At 39.9% G+C, this 23,623-nt stretch overlaps 1 protein-coding gene across 9 annotated transcripts in view; it reads right to left on the bottom strand.

The window, feature by feature from the left end:
• The window catches only part of LOC117328017 (ABC transporter F family member 4-like), a 70,022-nt gene that overhangs the window by 7,650 nt on the left and 38,749 nt on the right, over window positions 1-23,623 (bottom strand). For 8 of the 9 annotated variants that reach the window (XR_004532783.1, XM_033885324.1, XM_033885321.1 and 5 more), the window contains 7 exons: window positions 22,341-22,445; window positions 19,854-19,992; window positions 19,547-19,647; window positions 19,164-19,340; window positions 18,701-18,796; window positions 9,944-9,961; window positions 6,118-6,438 (listed from right to left, as the gene is read on the bottom strand). Coding sequence is in view for 8 of the 9 variants with exons in the window: in XM_033885324.1 (XP_033741215.1) it covers window positions 6,118-6,438; window positions 9,944-9,961; window positions 18,701-18,796; window positions 19,164-19,340; window positions 19,547-19,647; window positions 19,854-19,992; window positions 22,341-22,445 (957 nt within the window). In the remaining variant the exon portion in view is untranslated. The remainder of the gene's footprint in view (window positions 1-6,117; window positions 6,439-9,943; window positions 9,962-18,700; window positions 18,797-19,163; window positions 19,341-19,546; window positions 19,648-19,853; window positions 19,993-22,340; window positions 22,446-23,623) is intronic. The other variant, XM_033885325.1, reaches the window with a different exon arrangement.

Here is a 23,623-nt window from a genome sequence, read left to right as displayed (position 1 = left end):
AACATTCTTGTATGAAATCAATATTCAAAATCTGGCCAACCCTCTCAACCTTGGAAGTCAAATTCCAAATTCTGCCAACAGATCTAAGCATAGCCTAATGTCTACAACAGGGGAAACAGGTATAATAGTATTCTTATAAAGGGAAGGAGATGACAAAATCAATTTCTGACTAATTATCTGTTGTCTTTAAACTAGAAGAGATGATTCAATGCTTTGTTAAGATAATGACATGGTTACAGAAGACTGGCTATCAGATAGCACATAATTCTCGCCTGTAAATCTTCTCCACTCTGTTATTACTGTACAGTAAAAAAATACTGACACATCAAACAGGGCCCTGTGTCCTTCTCTAAACCTGAACTAAAACAGAGTTTTACTTAATAAAAACAACTTTTCCCTGAAGAACTTTTAATAGACTCTATTGCATGTCTGTATATAACAGTGTAGCATCATGCAAAATTTCAGAAAACTGGCCTTCTGGATTCTGATATAACTTCTGGAAATGAAAGCGTTGATAGACAGACATACATATAAAACATCTTGAAGAGTCTCCTGTAGTTGGCAATATAATTTTTTACAGTACTTAATAGTCCATTATAACTATGGCTGGAACACAAGAGACATCATATAGTCATAGAATAAGCTCAACACACTGTCTCTATCACAATGACAATTTGACACTTTCTTCATTATGTCAGTTGAAACAATTTCTAATTCAATAAAATCCTATGAATATTGACATTTGTTTACAATTAGCTTTTTGAAGCTAAAGTGATCACTAGAGCTTTAACTTTATGATCAATATAAAACAAGATCAAAGCTACAGAGACACATCTTGTGTAGAATAATTGACATAATATCCGGTGCAGTCATCACAAACGGTCCACATAACTACTGCTATACCAGAATACTCATTTGTCACAAGAAAATATCAATACCAATTCTCCAACACACACGCAACCCTATAACAATCAGTAGACAAGGGGATTTACTGACAAAACAGACATAAGATTTGACGGGTCATAGAGGGACTCTCAAGGATAATGATGGACACATGGACGGGTCATAGAGGGACTCTCAAGGATAATGACGGACACATGAACAAAGTAGTGGTGTCAGTAAACACACAAGGATAATGACAGACACATGGACAGACTAGTGGTGTCAGTAAACACACAAGGATAATGACAGACACAAGGACAGACTAGTGGTGTCAGTAAACATGTACACAGTGATGACAGACAGATGGACAGACTAGTGGTGTCAGTAAACATACAAGGATAATGACAGACACATGGACAGACAAGTGGTGTCAGTAAACACACAAGGATAATGACAGACACATGGACAGACAAGTGGTGTCAGTAAACATACAAGGATAATGACAGACACATGGACAGACTAGTGGTGTCAGTAAACACACAAGGATAATGATGGACAGACAAGCGGTGTCATTATACATACAGTGATAATGACGGACAGACTATATAGCTAGTGGTGTCAGAATACATACAGCGGTTATCATGGACAGATGGACAGACAAGCGGTGTCATTATACATACAGTGATAATGACGGACAGACAAGTGGTGTCAGTAAACATACAGTGATAATGATGGACAGACGGACAGACAAGTGGTGTCAGTCAGTAAACATACAGTGATAATGATGGACAGACGGACAGACAAGTGGTGTCAGTCAGTAAACATACAGTGATAATGACGGACAGATTAGTGGTGTCAGAATACATACAGCGGTAATGACGGACAGACCAGTGGTGTCAGTAAACATACAGTGATAATGACGGACAGACGGACAGACAAGTGGTGTCAGTCAGTAAACATACAGTGATAATGACGGACAGACGGACAGATTAGTGGTGTCAGAATACATACAGCGGTAATGACGGACAGACCAGTGGTGTTAGAATATGATAATGAAGGCCTATATCTGATGCTTTGTCAAACACATATATTGTTGATTTATGATAATAATAATGAGTGTTTATTCAAAGAGAAATTAAACCAGTGCATGATACGATTGTCACATATACAGAGATAAGAAGTGTATGTGCCAGAAAATCTTGGTCTCTTACCTCTAGACGTTCCTGAGCTAATCTCTCTTCTTCCTCCTGTTTCAGTTCCTCTTCCTCTCGTTGACGTTTCCTAACATTGGCATCTTCAATCTTCTCCAACATCTCCAGCTCCTTGTTTTTTGCGTCCTCCATCAGTTTCCTCTCCTTTTCTCGTCGTTCTATTGCTAGCTGTTTTTTTCTTTCAAGATCAGCCTTCCGCCGATTATCACGCTCTTCCCTTTGTGTCTTCCTTGATTCAGCGAGTGCATTTCGCACTTCATCCTCTGCTTGTTGCATCTCATCTGCCTCCCTCTCCAATCTTTCCATCTCAAGCTCAAGCTCCTGTACAATTTTCATTATCAAAATTATGTTTCATGTAAGTAATAAATTACTGTTCATACAATAAATTAATATTTCATTCATTTATAAATGATTCATAAACTCAAACATTTAAATAAAATCAATTGATCATTACGACTTTTGTGTATCTCATCAATCCAGTGAAGCATGATATTCTCAGTTAATTAATGATAAATATAAACAAGAGATCCCAGAGGGATCTTGGCGCCCACCATTGAACGATCTTTATAGGTTCCATATCAGATTGATCTTTTCTCTATTTTTCCCTTCCTTTTACTAATCTTTGTAAATTGAGAAACATCCCTCTAGTACTTTTCAAACAAGGGGAAGCTATATATGAAATTTGAGAAAGATCCCTTCAGTACTTTCTGAGAAATAGCGATAACAATCTTCAATTGTCAAAATCAAAGATGGCTGCCTGTCGGCCATGTTGTTTTCCAATTGGTCTCAAAATGCAATATGCATAACTAGGCACCAAGGGGAACCTACATATGAAATTTGAGAAAGATCCCTTCAGTACTTTCTGAGAAATAGCGATAACAAACTTCAATTGTCAAAATCCAAGATGGCTGCCTGTTGGCCATGTTGTTTTCCGATTGGTCTCAAAATGCAATATGCATAACTAGGCACCAAGGGGAACCTACATATGAAATTTGAGAAAGATCCCTTCAGTACTTTCTGAGGATTAGCGATAACAAGAATTGTTTACGGACGGACGGACGGACCACGGACCACGGACGCAGGGCAATTTGAATAGCCCACCATCTGATGATGGTGGGCTAATAAAATGTTGGACACATGTGAAACCAGTGAAATATGAAACAAGAGGCCCATGGGGCCTGTATCGCTCACCTGGTTGGATTAGACCAAATGTCGAAATAATGTTCATATTCAAATTGTTTTATTTGTAAAACTCTAACAATGCTATATATGGTTATAGTGTGGGAATCCGAACTGCTTTGAAGATTAATGAAGTCCAGACTCTCTAAGGTCTGAAAGACCTCAAGAATTGTTTATAGAACATGCATTCATCACTTTATGACTAGTAGCGATTTAAAGGAATTACCTCTATTTCCCCTATGGGCCCCACCCCTTTGGCCCCTCAGGGGTCAGAAACACCATTTATGCAAAATCTGTTCCTCTTCCCCAATTTCACCTATTGGGCCCGCCCCTTTGGCCATTCTGGGGTCAGAGTCACCATTTATGCAAAATCTGTTCCCCTGTTTCTGACCAAATTGGGTTCAAATCCATTCATAACTTGATGACTAGTAGCGTTTCAAAGGCATTACCTCTATTTCCCCCACTGGGCCCCGCCCTTTTGGCCCCTTTTGGGTCAGAGCCACCATTTATGCAAAATCTGTTCCCCTTCCCCCAAGGATGTTTCTGACCAAATTGGGTTCAAATCCCTTCACAACTTTATGACTAGTAGAGATTTAGAGGAATTACTTCTATTTCCCATATTTGGCCCCGCCCCTTTGGCCCCTCGGGGGTCAGAATCACCATTTATGCAAAATCTGTTCCCCTTTCCCCAAGGATGTTTCTGACCAAATTGGGTTCAAATCCATTCATTACTGTATGACAAGTAGCGATTTAAAGGAATTACCTTAATTTCCCCTATTGGGCCCCCCCCCCTTTGGTCCCTTTGGGGTCAGAGCCACCATTTATGCAAAATCTCTTCCCCTTCCCCCAAGGATGTTTCTGACCAAATTGGGTTGAAATCCATTCATAACTTTATGACTAGTAGCGATTTAAAGGAATTACCTTAATTTCCCCTATTGGGCCCCGCCCCTTTGGCCCCTCGGGGGTCAGAGCCACCATTTATGCAAAATATTTTCCCCTTCCCCCAAGGATGTTTCTGACCAAATTGGGTTCAAATCCATTCATAACTTTATGACTAGTAGAGATTTAGAGGAATTACCTCTATTTCCCATATTTGGCCCCGCCCCTTTGGCCCCTCGGGGGTCAGAATCAGCATTTATGCATAATCTGTTCCCCTTCCCCCAAGGATGTTTCTGACCAAATTGGGTTCAAATCCATTAAGGATAATGACGGACACATGAACAACGTAGTGGTGTCAGTAAACAAACAAGGATAATGATAGACACAAGGACAGACTAGTGGTGTCAGTAAACACACAAGGATAATGACAGACACATGGACAGACTAGTGATGTCAGTAAACAAACAAGTATAATGACGGACACAAGGACAGACTAGTGGTGTCAGTAAACACACAAGGATAATGACAGACACATGAACAACGTAGTGGTGTCAGTAAACAAACAAGGATAATGATAGACACAAGGACAGACTAGTGGTGTCAGTAAACACACAAGGATAATGACAGACACAAGGACAGACTAGTGGTGTCAGTAAACACACAAGTATAATGACAGACACAAGGACAGACTAGTGATGTCAGTAAACACACAAGGATAATGACAGACACAAGGACAGACTAGTGGTGTCAGTAAACACACAAGGATAATGACAGACACATGGACAGACTAGTGATGTCAGTAAACACACAAGTATAATGACGGACACAAGGACAGACTAGTGGTGTCAGTAAACACACAAGGATAATGACAGACACATGGACAGACTAGTGGTGTCAGTAAACACACAAGTATAATGACAGACACAAGGACAGACTAGTGGTGTCAGTAAACACACAAGTATAATGACAGACACAAGGACAGACAAGTGGTGTCAGTAAACACACAAAGATAATGACAGACACAAGGACAGACTAGTGGAGTCAGTAAACACACAAGGATAATGACAGACACATGGACAGACTAGTGATGTCAGTAAACACACAAGTATAATGACAGACACATGGACAGACTAGTGGTGTCAGTAAACACACAAAGATAATGACAGACACAAGGACAGACTAGTGGAGTCAGTAAACACACAAGGATAATGACAGACACATGGACAAACTAGTAATGTCAGTAAACATTTACACAGTGATGACAGACAGATGGACAGACAAGTGGTGTCAGTAAACATACAAGGATAATGACAGACACATGGACAGACTAGTGGTGTCAGTAAACACACAAGGATAATGATGGACAGACAAGCGGTGTCATTATACATACAGTGATAATGACGGACAGACTATATAGCTAGTGGTGTCAGAATACATACAGCGGTTATCATGGACAGATGGACAGACAAGCGGTGTCATTATACATACAGTGATAATGACGGACAGACAAGTGGTGTCAGTAAACATACAGTGATAATGATGGACAGACGGACAGACAAGTGGTGTCAGTCAGTAAACATACAGTGATAATGACGGACAGATTAGTGGTGTCAGAATACATACAGCGGTAATGACGGACAGACCAGTGGTGTCAGTAAACATACAGTGATAATGACGGACAGACGGACAGACAAGTGGTGTCAGTCAGTAAACATACAGTGATAATGACGGACAGACGGACAGATTAGTGGTGTCAGAATACATACAGCGGTAATGACGGACAGACCAGTGGTGTTAGAATATGATAATGAAGGCCTATATCTGATGCTTTGTCAAACACATATATTGTTGATTTATGATAATAATAATGAGTGTTTATTCAAAGAGAAATTAAACCAGTGCATGATACGATTGTCACATATACAGAGATAAGAAGTGTATGTGCCAGAAAATCTTGGTCTCTTACCTCTAGACGTTCCTGAGCTAATCTCTCTTCTTCCTCCTGTTTCAGTTCCTCTTCCTCTCGTTGACGTTTCCTAACATTGGCATCTTCAATCTTCTCCAACATCTCCAGCTCCTTGTTTTTTGCGTCCTCCATCAGTTTCCTCTCCTTTTCTCGTCGTTCTATTGCTAGCTGTTTTTTTCTTTCAAGATCAGCCTTCCGCCGATTATCACGCTCTTCCCTTTGTGTCTTCCTTGATTCAGCGAGTGCATTTCGCACTTCATCCTCTGCTTGTTGCATCTCATCTGCCTCCCTCTCCAATCTTTCCATCTCAAGCTCAAGCTCCTGTACAATTTTCATTATCAAAATTATGTTTCATGTAAGTAATAAATTACTGTTCATACAATAAATTAATATTTCATTCATTTATAAATGATTCATAAACTCAAACATTTAAATAAAATCAATTGATCATTACGACTTTTGTGTATCTCATCAATCTAGTGAAGCATGATATTCTCAGTTAATTAATGATAAATATAAACAAGAGATCCCAGAGGGATCTTGGCGCCCACCATTGAAGGATCTTTATAGGTTCCATATCAGATTGATCTTTTCTCTATTTTTCCCTTCCTTTTACTAATCTTTGTAAATTGAGAAACATCCCTCTAGTACTTTTCAAACAAGGGGAAGCTATATATGAAATTTGAGAAAGATCCCTTCAGTACTTTCTGAGAAATAGCGATAACAATCTTCAATTGTCAAAATCAAAGATGGCTGCCTGTCGGCCATGTTGTTTTCCAATTGGTCTCAAAATGCAATATGCATAACTAGGCACCAAGGGGAACCTACATATGAAATTTGAGAAAGATCCCTTCAGTACTTTCTGAGAAATAGCGATAACAAACTTCAATTGTCAAAATCAAAGATGGCTGCCTGTCGGCCATGTTGTTTTCGGATTGGTCTCAAAATACAATATGCATAACTAGGCACCAAGGGGAACCTACATATGGAATTTGAGAAAGATCCCTTCAGTACTTTCTCAGAAATAACGATAACAAACTTCAATTGTCAAAATCCAAGATGGCTGCCTGTCGGCCATGTTGTTTTCCGATTGGTCTCAAAATGCAATATGCATAACGAGGCACCAAGGGGAACCTACATATGAAATTTGAGAAAGATCCCTTCAGTACTTTCTGAGGATTAGCGATAACAAGAACTGTTTACGGACGGACGGACGGACGGACGGACGGACCACGGACCACGGACCACAGACGCAGGGCAATTTGAATAGCCCACCATCTGATGATGGTGGGCTAATAAAATGTTGGACACCTGTGAAACCAGTGAAATATGAAAAAATTATTCATTCTATAAATGTGATATTTTTCACTTCGTCTGATTTGACCAATCAGAACACTACTTACAACCGCCAATGGGGAAAATTAAGATCTGCATATAGCTCTCTGTCATGTTATATGATGTCCTAATGCGAGATAGAATACGTAACGTCATGATTTGGTGTACGTTTGTGAGCCATTGACAGAGGATCGCAATGAATTCTCTGAGAGATTCAACTGCCCTGGTATATTTTGCTATAAAATGTAAATCCATCAGGATTTCCATGTATATACAACATGATGTACAAATCCATCAGGATTTCCATGTATATACAACAGGATGTACAAATCCATCAGGATTTCCATGTCTATACAACATGATGTACAAATCCATCAGTATTTCCATGTATATACAACATGTTGTACAAATCCATCAGTATTTCCATGTATATACAACAGGATGTACAAATCCATCAGTATTTCCATGTATATACAACATGATGTACAAATCCATCAGGATTTCCATGTATATACAACATGATGTACAGATCCATCAGTATTTCCATGTATATACAACAGGATGTACAAATCCATCTGAATTTCCATGTCTATACAACATGATGTACAAATCCATCTGAATTTCCATGTCTATATAACAGGATGTACAAATCCATCAGTATTTCCATGTATATACAACAGGATGTACAAATCCATCAGGATTTCCATGAAAAAAACAACATGATGTACAAATCCATCAGGATTTCCCTGTATATAACAAGGATGTACAAATCCATCAGGATTTCCATGTTAAAACAACATGTTGTACAAATCCATCAGTATTTCCATGTATATACAACATGATGTACAAATCCATCAGAATTTCCATGTATATACAACATGATGTACAAATCCATCAGAATTTCCATGTCTATACAACATGTTGTACAAATCCATCAGTATTTCCATGTATATACAACAGGATGTACAAATCCATCAGTATTTCCATGTATATACAACAGGATGTACAAATCCATCAGGATTTCCATGTATATACAACAGGATGTACAAATCCATCAGTATTTCCATGTATATACAACAGGATGTACAAATCCATCAGGATTTCCATGTATATACAACATGATGTACAAATCCATCAGTATTTCCATGTATATACAACAGGATGTACAAATCCATCAGTATTTCCATGTATATACAACAGGATGTACAAATCCATCAGGATTTCCATGTATATACAACATGATGTACAAATCCATCAGGATTTCCATGTATATACAACATGATGTACAAATCCATCAGTATTCCATGTATATACAACATGATGTACAAATCCAACAGGATTTCCATGTATATACAACATGATGTACAAATCCATCAGGATTTCCATGTATATACAACATGATGTACAAATCCATCAGTATTTCCATGTATATACAACATGATGTACAAATCCATCAGTATTTCCATGTATATACAATAGGATGTACAACAAATTCACCAGTTCTTGCATGGTTAATAATCAGACTTTATGAGCTTTGAGGAATAAGAATTCGAACATAATTTGGTGAATTATTAGTGTGTTTTGATGTGCATAATCATTTCCAACAGCAAACTTTATATCACATATTGTAACCTTCTATATATCAATGTCAGGAGTGAAGAAATTGACTCACATCATGTGTGTATTTTAACACAAACATACAGGTGAAGTATGACAAGGTGAAAATGTCAGTGTGTCGCACAGGGAAAAAAACATGACGGTTAATAAATATGGCCGTTGTATAACTTCGAATTTCAGACCTAGCTGCCTGTTGCTAGCTATAACAAATCACATTCTATTTAAAACATCCTTGAACTTTGAAATTCTTTTGAAAAAATATTGAAAAAATATTAAATTTTTCATAGTACAATGTATGTACTATTGTGATACAGATTTATCACATACTTCAGGTATTCTTCTAATACCATGAATGTCTAGTGAACTAAGAAGGGGAATCCATCTTATATTAACAATAAAACCATGAGTTTTATTTTTATTACAGAAATGACAACATGCCTCTGATACCAATTGTATATCTATTGATCACAACTTATCACTTTTCATTGTAGGTCATATGACACTACATTACTTAATGAGTAAATCATAAGAGAATGGCTCATACAAATCTCATCATTGGCTCCAGCGATCCCATGCATAAGTTCAGTAAATTACTGTATTAATTTTTGATTAAAACACGACCATATTTGTGCATGTATAATTACAAATTTGTCATATCTTAGCTAGAAAAATGTACAGAATACAATATGCACAAATTTTACAATTAAATTGTATCAATCACTAAATCGTGTAATAAAGCCAGGAGGTGACATCAATAGGTAAACAACATCCTATTCAGTGATCAACGTAAATATTTTGGATAAAATTACAGTGTTAATTGCAAACAATCAAACATTAATTAGCTGGAAGACAAACAACACACATATATACATACCACATTGTCAATAGTCAGCTGATTCATACAAATTAAATAGAGTTAGTTTTAAATGTTGTTGGACACTTCTTTATTCCTGATTTCTATCATTACACCTGTAGTTATCCTGTATAACAGTCATTACACCTGTAGTTATCCTGTATAAGTCATTACACCTGTAGTTATCCTGTATAACAGTCATTACACCTGTAGTTATCATGTATAACAGTCATCACACCTGTAGTTATCCTGTATAACAGTCATTACACCTGTAGTTATCCTGTATAAGTCATTACACCTGTAGTTATCATGTATAACAGTCATTACACCTGTAGTTATCCTGTATAACAGTCATTACACCTGTAGTTATCATGTATAACAGTCATTACACCTGTAGTTATCCTGTATAAGTCATTACACCTGTAGTTATCCTGTATAAGTCATTACACCTGTAGTTATCATGTATAACAGTCATTACAACTGTAGTTATCCTGTATGACAGTCATTACACCTGTAGTTATCCTGTATAACAGTCATTACACCTGTAGTTATCCTGTATAACAGTCATTACACCTGTAGTTATCCTGTATAACAGTCATTACACCTGTAGTTATTCTGTATAAGTCATTACACCTGTAGTTATCCTGTATAACAGTCATTACACCTGTAGTTATCCTGTATAACAGTCATTACACCTGTAGTTATCATGTATAACAGTCATTACACCTGTAGTTATCCTGTATAAGTCATTACACCTGTAGTTATCATGTATAACAGTCATTACACCTGTAGTTATCCTGTATAACAGTCATTACACCTGTAGTTATCCTGTATAAGTCATTACACATGTAGTTATCCTGTATAAGTCATTACACCTGTAGTTATCCTGTATAAGTCATTACACCTGTAGTTATCCTGTATAACAGTCATCACACCTGTAGTTATCATCACACCTGTAGTTATCATGTATAACAGTCATTACACCTGTAGTTATCCTGTATAACAGTCATTACACCTGTAGTTATCCTGTATAACAGTCATTACACCTGTAGTTATCCTGTATAAGTCATTACACCTGTAGTTATCCTGTATAACAGTCATTACACCAGTAGTTATCCTGTATTAGTCATTACACCTGTAGTTATCCTGTATAACAGTCATTACACCTGTAGTTATCCTGTATTAGTCATTACACCTGTAGTTATCCTGTATTAGTCATTACACCTGTAGTTATCCTGTATAAGTCATTACACCTGTAGTTATCCAGTATAAGTATTTACACCTGTAGTTATCCAGTATAAGTATTTACACCTGTAGTTATCCAGTATAAGTATTTACACCTGTAGTTATCCAGTATAAGTATTTACACCTGTAGTTATCCAGTGTAGAGACCAACCAACCAATTGTTTTCCCATAGACCTTATTGTTAACGTTTTGGATTATTTCATTCAAATTCTTGAATTGAATATGACGATTATGGTTTATAACAAAAGTTTAGGGTCTGATATAACACCTAATCAAAAAAGAAAGTTGGGTCCTTCAGCTCAAATTTTCTCCAGGGTAGCCATTTTGAAAATAGGTGAATTTCGCAGTAAAAATTCTCAAAAATCTTAAATGTTTACCTGTTTACTATTATTACGTGAACTTTTGGGAAAAAAACCAATCGGACTTAAGAAATTTATATCAACATTTCTTATTGATAGTTACCGATCAGGCTACATATCTATTTTCTCACTTCATAACATACTGGCCAATCAGTGGCTGCCAGACATTTTATCCTTGGCTCAACGTTCTATACACAGGGGCTGTTTCAAAAATATATTTTTTCAATTGGTTGGTTGTTCCCTATAAGTATTTACACCTGTAGTTATCCAGTATAAGTATTTACACCTGTAGTTATCCAGTATAAGTATTTACACCTGTAGTTATCCAGTATAAGTATTTACACCTGTAGTTATCCAGTTTAAGTATTTACACCTGTATTTATCGTTTATCACAGTGTTCTTAAATTCAACATTTGACTAGGACACTGACCTTCAGCCTCAGTTGATGAACAGATTACAGTAGGGAACTAGAACTGTAAGCCAATCGAATGGTTAACTAAATACTCTTCCTATCCCTCATTTGATGATGTTCTTAATAATAGGCATTCATAAGTTACACCACTTGATCCAAGTTTGAACAAACATTCTGAGAGTATTGCTAGAGCGATTGATCTCAGGACAGATGTCAGCCAATAAACATACGTGTATAATGACATGGTTTCCATGGTAACCAAAATTTAAAAAAAAAAAGAAAGAAAATGCAAGCACATCTAACAAACATTCATGTTTATTTTCATTGAAATTGGTTAAATATGTTTGGAGGAGTAGTATGAACAGAATATGTCTCACTAAGAGGAATCAAGGGCCATAACTCTGGTAACAAACTTGATTGGAGACACAAGAACATGCCATGATTAACATGTGTGTAAAGTTTCATTGAAATCCATGCATAATGCTATGAGGAGTAGGTGTTAAAATATTGTGTCTACAGACAGACAGACATGCTGATTCCAGTACCATACCCCAACCCTGCTGTTTAATTGATGTCTGTAAACTTTCAACCAAATGGCATTTGACCTCGAGACTACTGAGACTTATTTTGTATCCAATACCTAAATGAACTTTTCATACATTACTTTGAATGAACACAAATAAAAAAAAACTAATTGACACTGGAAAATGAAAAAAATGTGTAACAGACAATGAACCAGAATAAAATTTCAATATATCATCTTATTGGGAAAATTCAGCTATAAACTGAGGTCTCACTCAAATTCTATACACCCTAGAAATACCAAGTTATATTATACAGATAATTCTATAATCTTGGTTATTTTTATCATCTGTGGCCAATCACATATCACGTTCTTGTGACACAATAAAGACATTTTGAAAATAAATATATGTTTGTTTAGACAAATATGACTACACCAAACACAATTCCTTTCACATAAATATTAATTTACACATTTTTTAAGTAAGTGAGTTAAATTGAACATGGTTTTGATCAGTTTCCACTTCAGGTTATTTACAAAGTTGATAAATAAATGAGCAACTTAAGTTGAAAAGCTTAATAAACCACACATACAATTTCAGCAAACTGCAAACAGACTTGGTTTCCTCAGTAATATAGATTACTTTTAGTAGCAGCAAGAATTTCACTGTTAAAGCGAAAACGTCAGATCAACATGCTACATACCTAATGCTCTCACACATTTACTGCAATACTCAGAAACCTGTATTCAACAGCATTTGATTAACTAGAAAATTCATTGGATCATCAACTTGATGATATCAGGACCAATTACAGAGAAATCAAATTGAATAATGCAAACACCATATATAATTACAGTAAAAACTTGTGACAGCTAGTTTATAACTTCTGTTGACAATGACTACCCACCATTCCCCTAGGTCAGACCTCTGTTGACAAAGACTACCCACCATTCCCCTTGGTCAGACCTCTACTGACAAAGACTACCCACCATTCCCCTAGGTCAGACCTCTGTTGACAAAGACTTCCCACCATTCCCCTAGGTCAGACCTCTGTTGGCAAAGACTACCTACCATCCCCCTAGGTCAGACCTCTACTGACAAAGACTACCCTCCATTCCCCTTGGTCAGACCTCTGTTGACAAAGACTACCCACCATTCCCCTACGTCAGACCTACTGACAAAGACCTCCAACCATTCCCCTAGGTCAGACCTCTGTTGACAAAGACTACCCACCATTCCCCTACGTCAGACCTCTGTTGACAAAGACTATCCACCATTCCCCTTGGTCAGACCTCTGTTGACAAAGACTTCCCACCATTCCCCTAGGTCAGACCTCTGTTGGCAAAGACTACCTACCATCCCCCTAGGTCAGACCTCTACTGACAAAGACTACCCTCCATTCCCCTTGGTCAGACCTCTGTTGACAAAGACTACCCACCATTCCCCTACGTCAGACCTACTGACAAAGACCTCCAACCATTCCCCTAGGTCAGACCTCTGTTGACAAAGACTACCCAGCATTCCCCTAGGTCAGAACTCTGTTGACAAAGACTACCCACCATTCCCCTAGGTCAGACCTCTACTGACAAAGACTACCCAGCATTCCCCTAGGTCAGAACTCTGTTGACAAAGACTACCCACCATTCCCCTAGGTCAGACCTCTACTGACAAAGACTACCCAGCATTCCCCTTGGTCAGACCTCTGTTGACAAAGACTACCCACCATCCCCTAGGTCAGACCTCTGTTGACAAAGACTACCCAGCATTCCCCTTGGTCAGACCTCTGTTGACAACTGACAAAGTCTTCCCACCATTCCCCTTGGTCAGACCTCTACTGACAAAGGCTACCCACCATTTCCCTAGGTCAGAACTCTGTTGACAAAGACTACCCAGCATTCCCCTTGGTCAGACCTCTGTTGACAACTGACAAAGTCTTCCCATCATTCCCCTTGGTCAGACCTCTGTTGACAAAGACAACCACTATTCCCCTTGGTCAGACCTCTGTTGACAAAGACTATCCACCACCCCACCCCCTAGGTCAGACCTCTGTTGACAAAGACTACCACTATTCCCCTAGGTCAGACCTCTGTTGACAAAGACTACCCACCATCCCCCTAGGTTAGACCTTTACTGACAAAGACTTCCCACCATTCCCTAGGTCAGACCTCTGTTGACAAAGACTACCCACCATTCCCCTTGGTCAGACCTCTGTTGACAAAGACTACCACTATTCCCCTAGGTCAGACCTCTGTTGACAAAGACTACCCACCATTCCCCTAGGTCAGACCTACTGACAAAGACTACCCACCATTCCCCTTGGTCAGACCTCTGTTGACAAAGACTACCCACCATTCCCCTGTGTCAGACCTACTGACAAAGACTACCCACCATTCCCCTAGGTCAGACCTCTGTTGACAAAGACTAACCACTATTCCCCTAGGTCAGACCGCTGTTGACAAAGACTATCTGCCATTCCCCTAGGTCAGACCTCTACTGACAAAGACCATCCACCATCCCCTAGGTCAGACCTCTGTTGACAAAGACTACCCACCATTCCCCTTGGTCAGACTTCTACTGACAAAGACTATCCACCATCCCCTAGGTCAGACCTCTGTTGACAAAGACTATCCACCATTCCCCTAGGTCAGACCTCTGTTGACAAAGACTACCCACCATTCCCCTAGGTCAGACCTACTGACAAAGACTACCCACCATTCCCCTTGGTCAGACCTCTGTTGACAAAGACTACCCACCATTCCCCTGTGTCAGACCTACTGACAAAGACTACCCACCATTCCCCTAGGTCAGACCTCTGTTGACAAAGACTAACCACCATTCCCCTAGGTCAGACCGCTGTTGACAAAGACTACCCACCATTCCCCTACGTCAGATCTCTGTTGACAAAGACTATCTGCCATTCCCCTAGGTCAGACTTCTACTGACAAAGACTATCCACCATCCCCTAGGTCAGACCTCTGTTGACAAAGACTACCCACCATTCCCCTTGGTCAGACTTCTACTGACAAAGACTATCCACCATCCCCTAGGTCAGACCTCTGTTGACAAAGACTACCCACCATTCCCCTAGGTCAGACCTCTGTTGACAAAGACTACCCTCCATTCCCCTTGGTCAGACCTCTACTGACAAAGAATATCAACCATTCCCCTAGGTCAGACCTCTGTTGACAAAGACTACCCACCATTCCCCTAGGTCAGACCTCTACTGACAAAGACTATCCACCATCCCCTAGGTCAGACCTCTGTTGACAAAGACTACCCACCATCTCCCTAGGTTAGATCTCTACTGACAAAGACTTCCCACCATTCCCCTAGGTCAGACCTCTGTTGACAAAGACTACCCACCATCCCCCTAGGTTAGACCTCTGTTGACAAAGACTACCCACCATTCCCCTGTGTCAGACCTACTGACAAAGACTACCCACCATTCTCCTAGGTCAGACCTCTGTTGACAAAGACTACCCACCATTCCCCTAGGTCAGACCTCTGTTGACAAAGACTACCCACCATTCCCCTAGGTCAGACCTCTGTTGACAAAGACTACCCACCATTCCCCTGTGTCAGACCTACTGACAAAGACTACCCACCATTCTCCTAGGTCACACTTCTGTTGACAAAGACTACCCACCATTCCCCTACTTCAGACCTCTGTTGACAAAGACTATCTGCCATTCCCCTACGTCAGACCTCTGTTGACAAAGACTATCAACCATTCTCCTAGGTCAGACCTCTACTGACAAAGACTACCCACCAATGCCCTTGGTGAGACCTCTACTGACAAAGACTATCCATCATCCCCTAGGTCAGACCTCTGTTGACAAAGACTATCCACCACCCCACCCCCTAGGTCAGACCTCTACTGACAAAGACTATCCACCATTCCCCTAGGTCAGACCTCTGTTGACAAAGACTACCCACCATTCCCCTAGGTCAGACCTCTACTGACAAAGACTATCCACCATCCCCTAGGTCAGACCTCTGTTGACAAAGACTATCAACCATTCCCCTAGGTCAGACCTCTGTTGACAAAGACTACCCACCATTCCCCTAGGTCAGACCTCTGTTGACAAAGACTACCCACCATTCCCCTAGGTCAGACCTCTGTTGACAAAGACTACCCACCATTCCCCTAGGTCAGACCTCTACTGACAAAGACTATCAACCATTCCCCTAGGTCAGACCTCTGTTGACAAAGACTACCCACCATTCCCCTAGGTCAGACCTCTACTGACAAAGACTATCCACCATCCCCTAGGTCAGACCTCTGTTGACAAAGACTACCCACCATCCCCCTAGGTTAGACCTCTACTGACAAAGACTTCCCACCATTCCCCTAGGTCAGACCTCTACTGACAAAGACTACCCACCATTCTCCTAGGTCAGACCTCTACTGACAAAGACTACCCTCCATTCCCCTAGGTCAGACCTCTGTTGACAAAGACTACCTACCATTCCCCTAGGTCAGACCTCTACTGACAAAGACTACCCACCATTCCCCTAGGTCAGACCTCTACTGACAAAGACTACCCACCATTCTCCTAGGTCAGACCTCTGTTGACAAAGACTACCCACCATTCCCCTAGGTCAGACCTCTACTGACAAAGACTATCCACCATCCCCTAGGTCAGACCTCTGTTGACAAAGACTACCCACCATCTCCCTAGGTTAGATCTCTACTGACAAAGACTTCCCACCATTCCCCTAGGTCAGACCTCTGTTGACAAAGACTACCCACCATCCCCCTAGGTTAGACCTCTGTTGACAAAGACTACCCACCATTCCCCTGTGTCAGACCTACTGACAAAGACTACCCACCATTCTCCTAGGTCACACCTCTGTTGACAAAGACTACCCACCATTCCCCTAGGTCAGACCTCTGTTGACAAAGACTACCCACCATTCCCCTAGGTCAGACCTCTGTTGACAAAGACTACCCACCATTCCCCTGTGTCAGACCTACTGACAAAGACTACCCACCATTCTCCTAGGTCACACTTCTGTTGACAAAGACTACCCACCATTCCCCTACTTCAGACCTCTGTTGACAAAGACTATCTGCCATTCCCCTACGTCAGACCTCTGTTGACAAAGACTATCAACCATTCTCCTAGGTCAGACCTCTACTGACAAAGACTACCCACCAATGCCCTTGGTGAGACCTCTACTGACAAAGACTATCCATCATCCCCTAGGTCAGACCTCTGTTGACAAAGACTATCCACCACCCCACCCCCTAGGTCAGACCTCTACTGACAAAGACTATCCACCATTCCCCTAGGTCAGACCTCTGTTGACAAAGACTACCCACCATTCCCCTAGGTCAGACCTCTACTGACAAAGACTATCCACCATCCCCTAGGTCAGACCTCTGTTGACAAAGACTATCAACCATTCCCCTAGGTCAGACCTCTGTTGACAAAGACTATCCACCATCCCCTAGGTCAGACCTCTGTTGACAAAGACTACCCACCATTCCCCTAGGTCAGACCTCTGTTGACAAAGACTACCCACCATTCCCCTAGGTCAGACCTCTACTGACAAAGACTATCAACCATTCCCCTAGGTCAGACCTCTGTTGACAAAGACTACCCACCATTCCCCTAGGTCAGACCTCTACTGACAAAGACTATCCACCATCCCCTAGGTCAGACCTCTGTTGACAAAGACTACCCACCATCCCCCTAGGTTAGACCTCTACTGACAAAGACTTCCCACCATTCCCCTAGGTCAGACCTCTACTGACAAAGACTACCCACCATTCTCCTAGGTCAGACCTCTACTGACAAAGACTACCCTCCATTCCCCTAGGTCAGACCTCTGTTGACAAAGACTACCTACCATTCCCCTAGGTCAGACCTCTACTGACAAAGACTACCCACCATTCCCCTAGGTCAGACCTCTACTGACAAAGACTACCCACCATTCTCCTAGGTCAGACCTCTGTTGACAAAGACTACCCACCATCCCCCTAGGTTAGACCTCTACTGACAAAGACTACCCTCCATTCCCCTACGTCAGACCTCTGTTGACAAAGACTACCCACAATTCCCCTTGGTCAGACTTCTGTTGACAAAGACTACCCACCATTCCCCTACGTCAGACCTACTGACAAAGACTACCCACCATTCCCCTACGTCAGACCTACTGACAAAGACTAACCCATATTATCTGTTGATCTATGACCTATGATAGATCACCACTGACAACAAAGACTACATACCTTTCCTTTGTCACGTGCTTCTTTCTCCTTGGCCTGTCTCAATGCCCTTTGTTTATCTATCTTTGCTTGCAGTGCCTTGGCCTCTTCCAACCTTTGCTGTTGAAAAATAAAACATGTTACATGTAACAGTTTTGTACTTATTATATGTATACCCATTATATATACATCATAACTGAGGCCATTTATACCTATTATATATACATCAAAACAGAGGTCATTGGACTTTCTATTTTGTCTTTCTGTAAAACAATACAGAGTATATATATATTACAAAACATTAATGCCTTGGTAGTAACATTCAACAATTCATTCTTAATAATAATGGTAGATACTATGTAAAAAACATAATCACTTCCAGAAACAAAGCCTTTACCAAAATCACAGTAACAGTCCTATAACTAACACTTACTTCTGGGTAGAAAATTATGACTTTACCACAACATTCATTAACAATAGAACTTACCTCTTTTTCAAGCCTTCTCATTTCTTTTAGTTTTTCTTTCTCTGTGTCCACCACTATTTTCTCAACATTTTTCTTCCCTCCTTTCTTTCCTACTGGCTTTTTGACAGGTTTTTCCTCTTTGGGTGGCTGTGGGTTGTCTGCTCTCTCCATCATCTCCTTGGCATCTGCTATTTTCTCCTGATGCCAAAAAGCCACAACAAGCAATGAAGATTTAAAAGTTTAGAAATGCTCTGTTATTAATACTCCTGTATCATTTAATGCTGGTATATGGGTTGACCCATGGTTATTGACATACTGATTGTGAAGACTTAAGTTCAATAGAGAGGAGCAGAACTTTTTTCCGATACTCTCTACATGTATGATATACTTGTCTCTGTACTTACCAGTACTTTTTTCTGTGCCAGTTCTAGTTCCTTGTCTGTAAGTCCAGCCTCACCCTCCTCCAGTACTGTCCCTGACATGGTGTTGTCCACTATCTGTGACACTGAAAGTACAAAGTAGGGTCAAACAAAAATTTAAAACCTTTCAGATGTTAGTTCTTACTTTACATAAATTTCATTGGTATTATGATCACCAATTTATTTTGCTGACACAAGTTATTCTTGTGTAATGCTACAAATGTCACTGTCTGATGAAGATAATATATACGCCAGTAAAACACAACACTTTTGTATCGATTAAAACACTTACTCTCCACCATTTGTTTCTCCAAGGCTTCCTTGGAATCTTCCTCACGCCGAGCTGCCTCCTCAGAAATAAACTCTGGAATAATGGTCTCTTCCTTCTGAGCTGCAACCTTGACAGTCTTGTACACAGTAATCTCATGTTCCTAACACAAAATATAATACAAAGACTACATTCCTTTCCTTTGTCACATGCTGGATGGGATACACAAAGTGATCATTACTGTTTAACTCCCTTTACCTAAGTGGGAGGATACACAAAGTGATCATTACTGTTTATCTCCCTTTACTAAGTGGGAGGATTATTGTTTATCTCCCTTTACTAAGTGGGAGGATTATTGTTTATCTCCCTTTACTAAGTGGGAGGATACACAAAGTAATCATTACTGTTTATCTCCCTTTACTAAGTGGGAGGATGACTGTTTATCTCCCTTTACTAAGTGGGAGGATACACAAAGTGATCATTACTGTTTATCTCCCTTTACTAAGTGGGAGGATTACTGTTGATCTCCCTTTACTAAGTGGGAGGATTACTGTTTATCTCCCTTTACTAAGTGGGAGGATACACAAAGTGATCATTACTGTTTATCTCCCTTTACTAAGTGGGAGTAATGTTTATCTCCCTTTACTAAGTGGGATGATTACTGTTTATCTCCCTTTACTAAGTGGGATGATTACTGTTTATCTCCCTTTACTAAGTGGGAGGATACACAAAGTGATCATTACTGTTTATCTCCCTTTACTAAGTGGGAGGATTACTGTTGATCTCCCTTTACTAAGTGGGAGGATTACTGTTTATCTCCCTTTACTAAGTGGGAGGATACACAAAGTGATCATTACTGTTTATCTCCCTTTACTAAGTGGGAGTACTGTTTATCTCCCTTTACTAAGTGGGATGATTACTGTTTATCTCCCTTTACTAAGTGGGAGGATACACAAAGTGATCATTACTGTTTATCTCCCTTTACCTAAGTGGGAGGATACACAAAGTGATCATTACTGTTTATCTCCCTTTACTAAGTGGGAGGATACACAAAGTGATCATTACTGTTTATCTCCCTTTACTAAGTGGGAGTATTACTGCTTATCTCCCTTTACTAAGTGGGAGGATACACAAAGTGATCATTACTGTTTATCTCCCTTTACTAAGTGGGAGGATGACTGTTTATCTCCCTTTACTAAGTGGGAGGATACACAAAGTGATCATTACTGTTTATCTCCCTTTACTAAGTGGGAGGATGACTGTTTATCTCCCTTTACTAAGTGGGAGTACTGTTTATCTCCCTTTACGAAGTGGGAGGATTACTGTTTATCTCCCTTTACTAAGTGGGAGGATACACAAAGTGATCATTACTGTTTATCTCCCTTTACTAAGTGGGAGGATGACTGTTTATCTCCCTTTACTAAGTGGGAGGATACACAAAGTGATCATTACTGTTTATCTCCCTTTACTAAGTGGGAGGATTACTGTTTATCTCCCTTTACTAAGTGGGAGGATACACAAAGTGATCATTACTGTTTATCTCCCCTTACTAAGTGGGAGGATACACAAAGTGATCATTACTGTTTATCTCCCTTTACTAAGTGGGAGGATTACTGTTTATCTCCCCTTACTAAGTGGGAGGATTACTGTTTATCTCCCTTTACTAAGTGGGAAGATATCTTTTTATCTCCCTTTACTAAGTGGGAGGATACACAAAGTGATCATTACTGTTTATCTCTCTTTACTAAGTGGGAAGATATAGAGGATATCTAACAGTGTCTTCAGTAATACCAAATATATTTCACGAGTGGCGCAGCACGAGTGAAAAATATCAAAATATTAGCCACACGAGTGAAATATATTTGGTATTACTGAAGACAGTTAGATATTCTGTTTATTACATTTTTTATCAATGAAAAACCTACCCTGTATGCTAACTAGGCCTAATGTAAACAAAAAAAGTAGTTCCCCCTGTCCAGGTGCTGACATATATGTCGTCCTTTCTGATTGGTCAATTATTTTGGTATTTTCTAATCATTAATTTGATTGGTCAAATCAGCAAAAGTGATATTTTTCACTAGTGAAAAATATCACTTTTATAGAATGAATAATTTTTGTTTTTCAGTGATCGTTACTGTTTATCTCCCTTTACTAAGTGGGAGGATTACTGTTTATATCCCTTTACTAAGTGGGAGGTATTAATACACAATATATATATTATATTTTAATGAAAGATAATTTAAGCTGCAATGTCATTGAATTTTATGTACCATCTATTGTACAGTTAGTTATTAATACAGTAAAAAGAATTTAGAAATAATGAACACCTGTACAAAAATATATCTATCATAGGACCAGTGTATTGGTCCCAAAAATTTGCTATTCTCCAAAATTTAAGCAAATCAGGATGTGTATAGCTACAGTGTACAGATAAGTCGCTTTACATGTCTTACCAGTAATAACTTCCATACTCCTATAATTTACAATTACAAGTGTGGTAAGGGACCTTACCTTCGGTTTCTCCTCCTCGTCCGGCTGTACAGAAGAGATGTCAATTGCCTTGGTAACATCTTTCTTAGCCTTCTTACCTCGAGGTAAGTGGCCCCGGCGTTGTTGCTATAACAGAAAAAATAAACTTGATTGTATTAAAAAAGCTTGTGTAAGATTTCTTTGAAATGATTTGATTTGCTGTCATTCTGGTAAGTATTATATTATGTATATGATATCATCTACAATCATAATACAACAATATTAAATATACTATTATTACATTATTTGTAATTAAAAATGTACATGTATGTCAATCTTGACTTACTGAATGTCATCCATTTCCAAATAACACAATAATTATACAATGCACAAGGGAATCATCAAAGGGACATAACTCCCAGAAATGAAATGAAAACTAAACCACAAACTACCATAGGAACAGATTATGTGAACATCCTCCTAGCACACAGTGTATAAGAATATCATAGCAATATGGTGTTAAAGTTTAGTATTCAAGTTTGGGAGCAAGTAGCCTCCTTACTAACCCCCTTCCTGTCCCCTTCAGAAGGTTTAGCTTTGGTTTCCTTACTTACCCCATTCTTTCCCTCTTCAGGAAGTGTAGGTTTGGTTTCCTTACTAACCCCCCTCCTGTCCCCTTCAGGGGGTTTAGGTTTGGTGTCCTCCTTACTAACCCCCTTCCTTCCCCCTTCAGGAGGTTTAGGTTTGGTGTCCTCCTTACTTACCCCCTTCCTTCCCCCTTCAGGAGGTTTAGGCTTGGTGTCCACCTTACTTACCCCCTTCCTTCCCCCTTCAGGAGGTTTAGGCTTGGTCTCCACCTTACTTACCCCCTTTTTTCCCCCTTCAGGAGGTTTAGGCTTGGTCTCCACCTTACTTACCCCCTTCCTTCCCCTTCATGGGGTTTAGGTTTGGTGTCCTCCTTACTAACCCCCCTCCTGTCCCCTTCAGGGGGTTTAGGTTTGGTGTCCTCCTTACTAACCCCCTTCCTTCCCCCTTCAGGAGGTTTAGGTTTGGTGTCCTCCTTACTTACCCCCTTCCTTCCCCCTTCAGGAAGTATAGGTTTGGTCTCCACCTTACTTACCCCCTTCTTTCCCCCTTCAGGAGGTTTAGGTTTGGTGTCCTCCTTACTTACCCCCTTCTTTCCCCCTTCAGGAGGTTCAGGTTTGGTGTCCTCCTTACTTACCCCCTTCTTTCCCCTTTCAGGAGGTTTAGGCTTGGTCTCCACCTTACTTACCCCCTTCCTTCCCCCTTCAGGAGGTTTAGGCTTGGTCTCCACCTTACTTACC

The sequence above is a fragment of the Pecten maximus genome, chromosome 5 (assembly GCF_902652985.1).
Source record: "Pecten maximus chromosome 5, xPecMax1.1, whole genome shotgun sequence".
Taxonomy (NCBI): Eukaryota; Metazoa; Mollusca; class Bivalvia; order Pectinida; family Pectinidae; genus Pecten; species Pecten maximus.
This window is presented reverse-complemented; position numbering and strand designations above follow the sequence as displayed.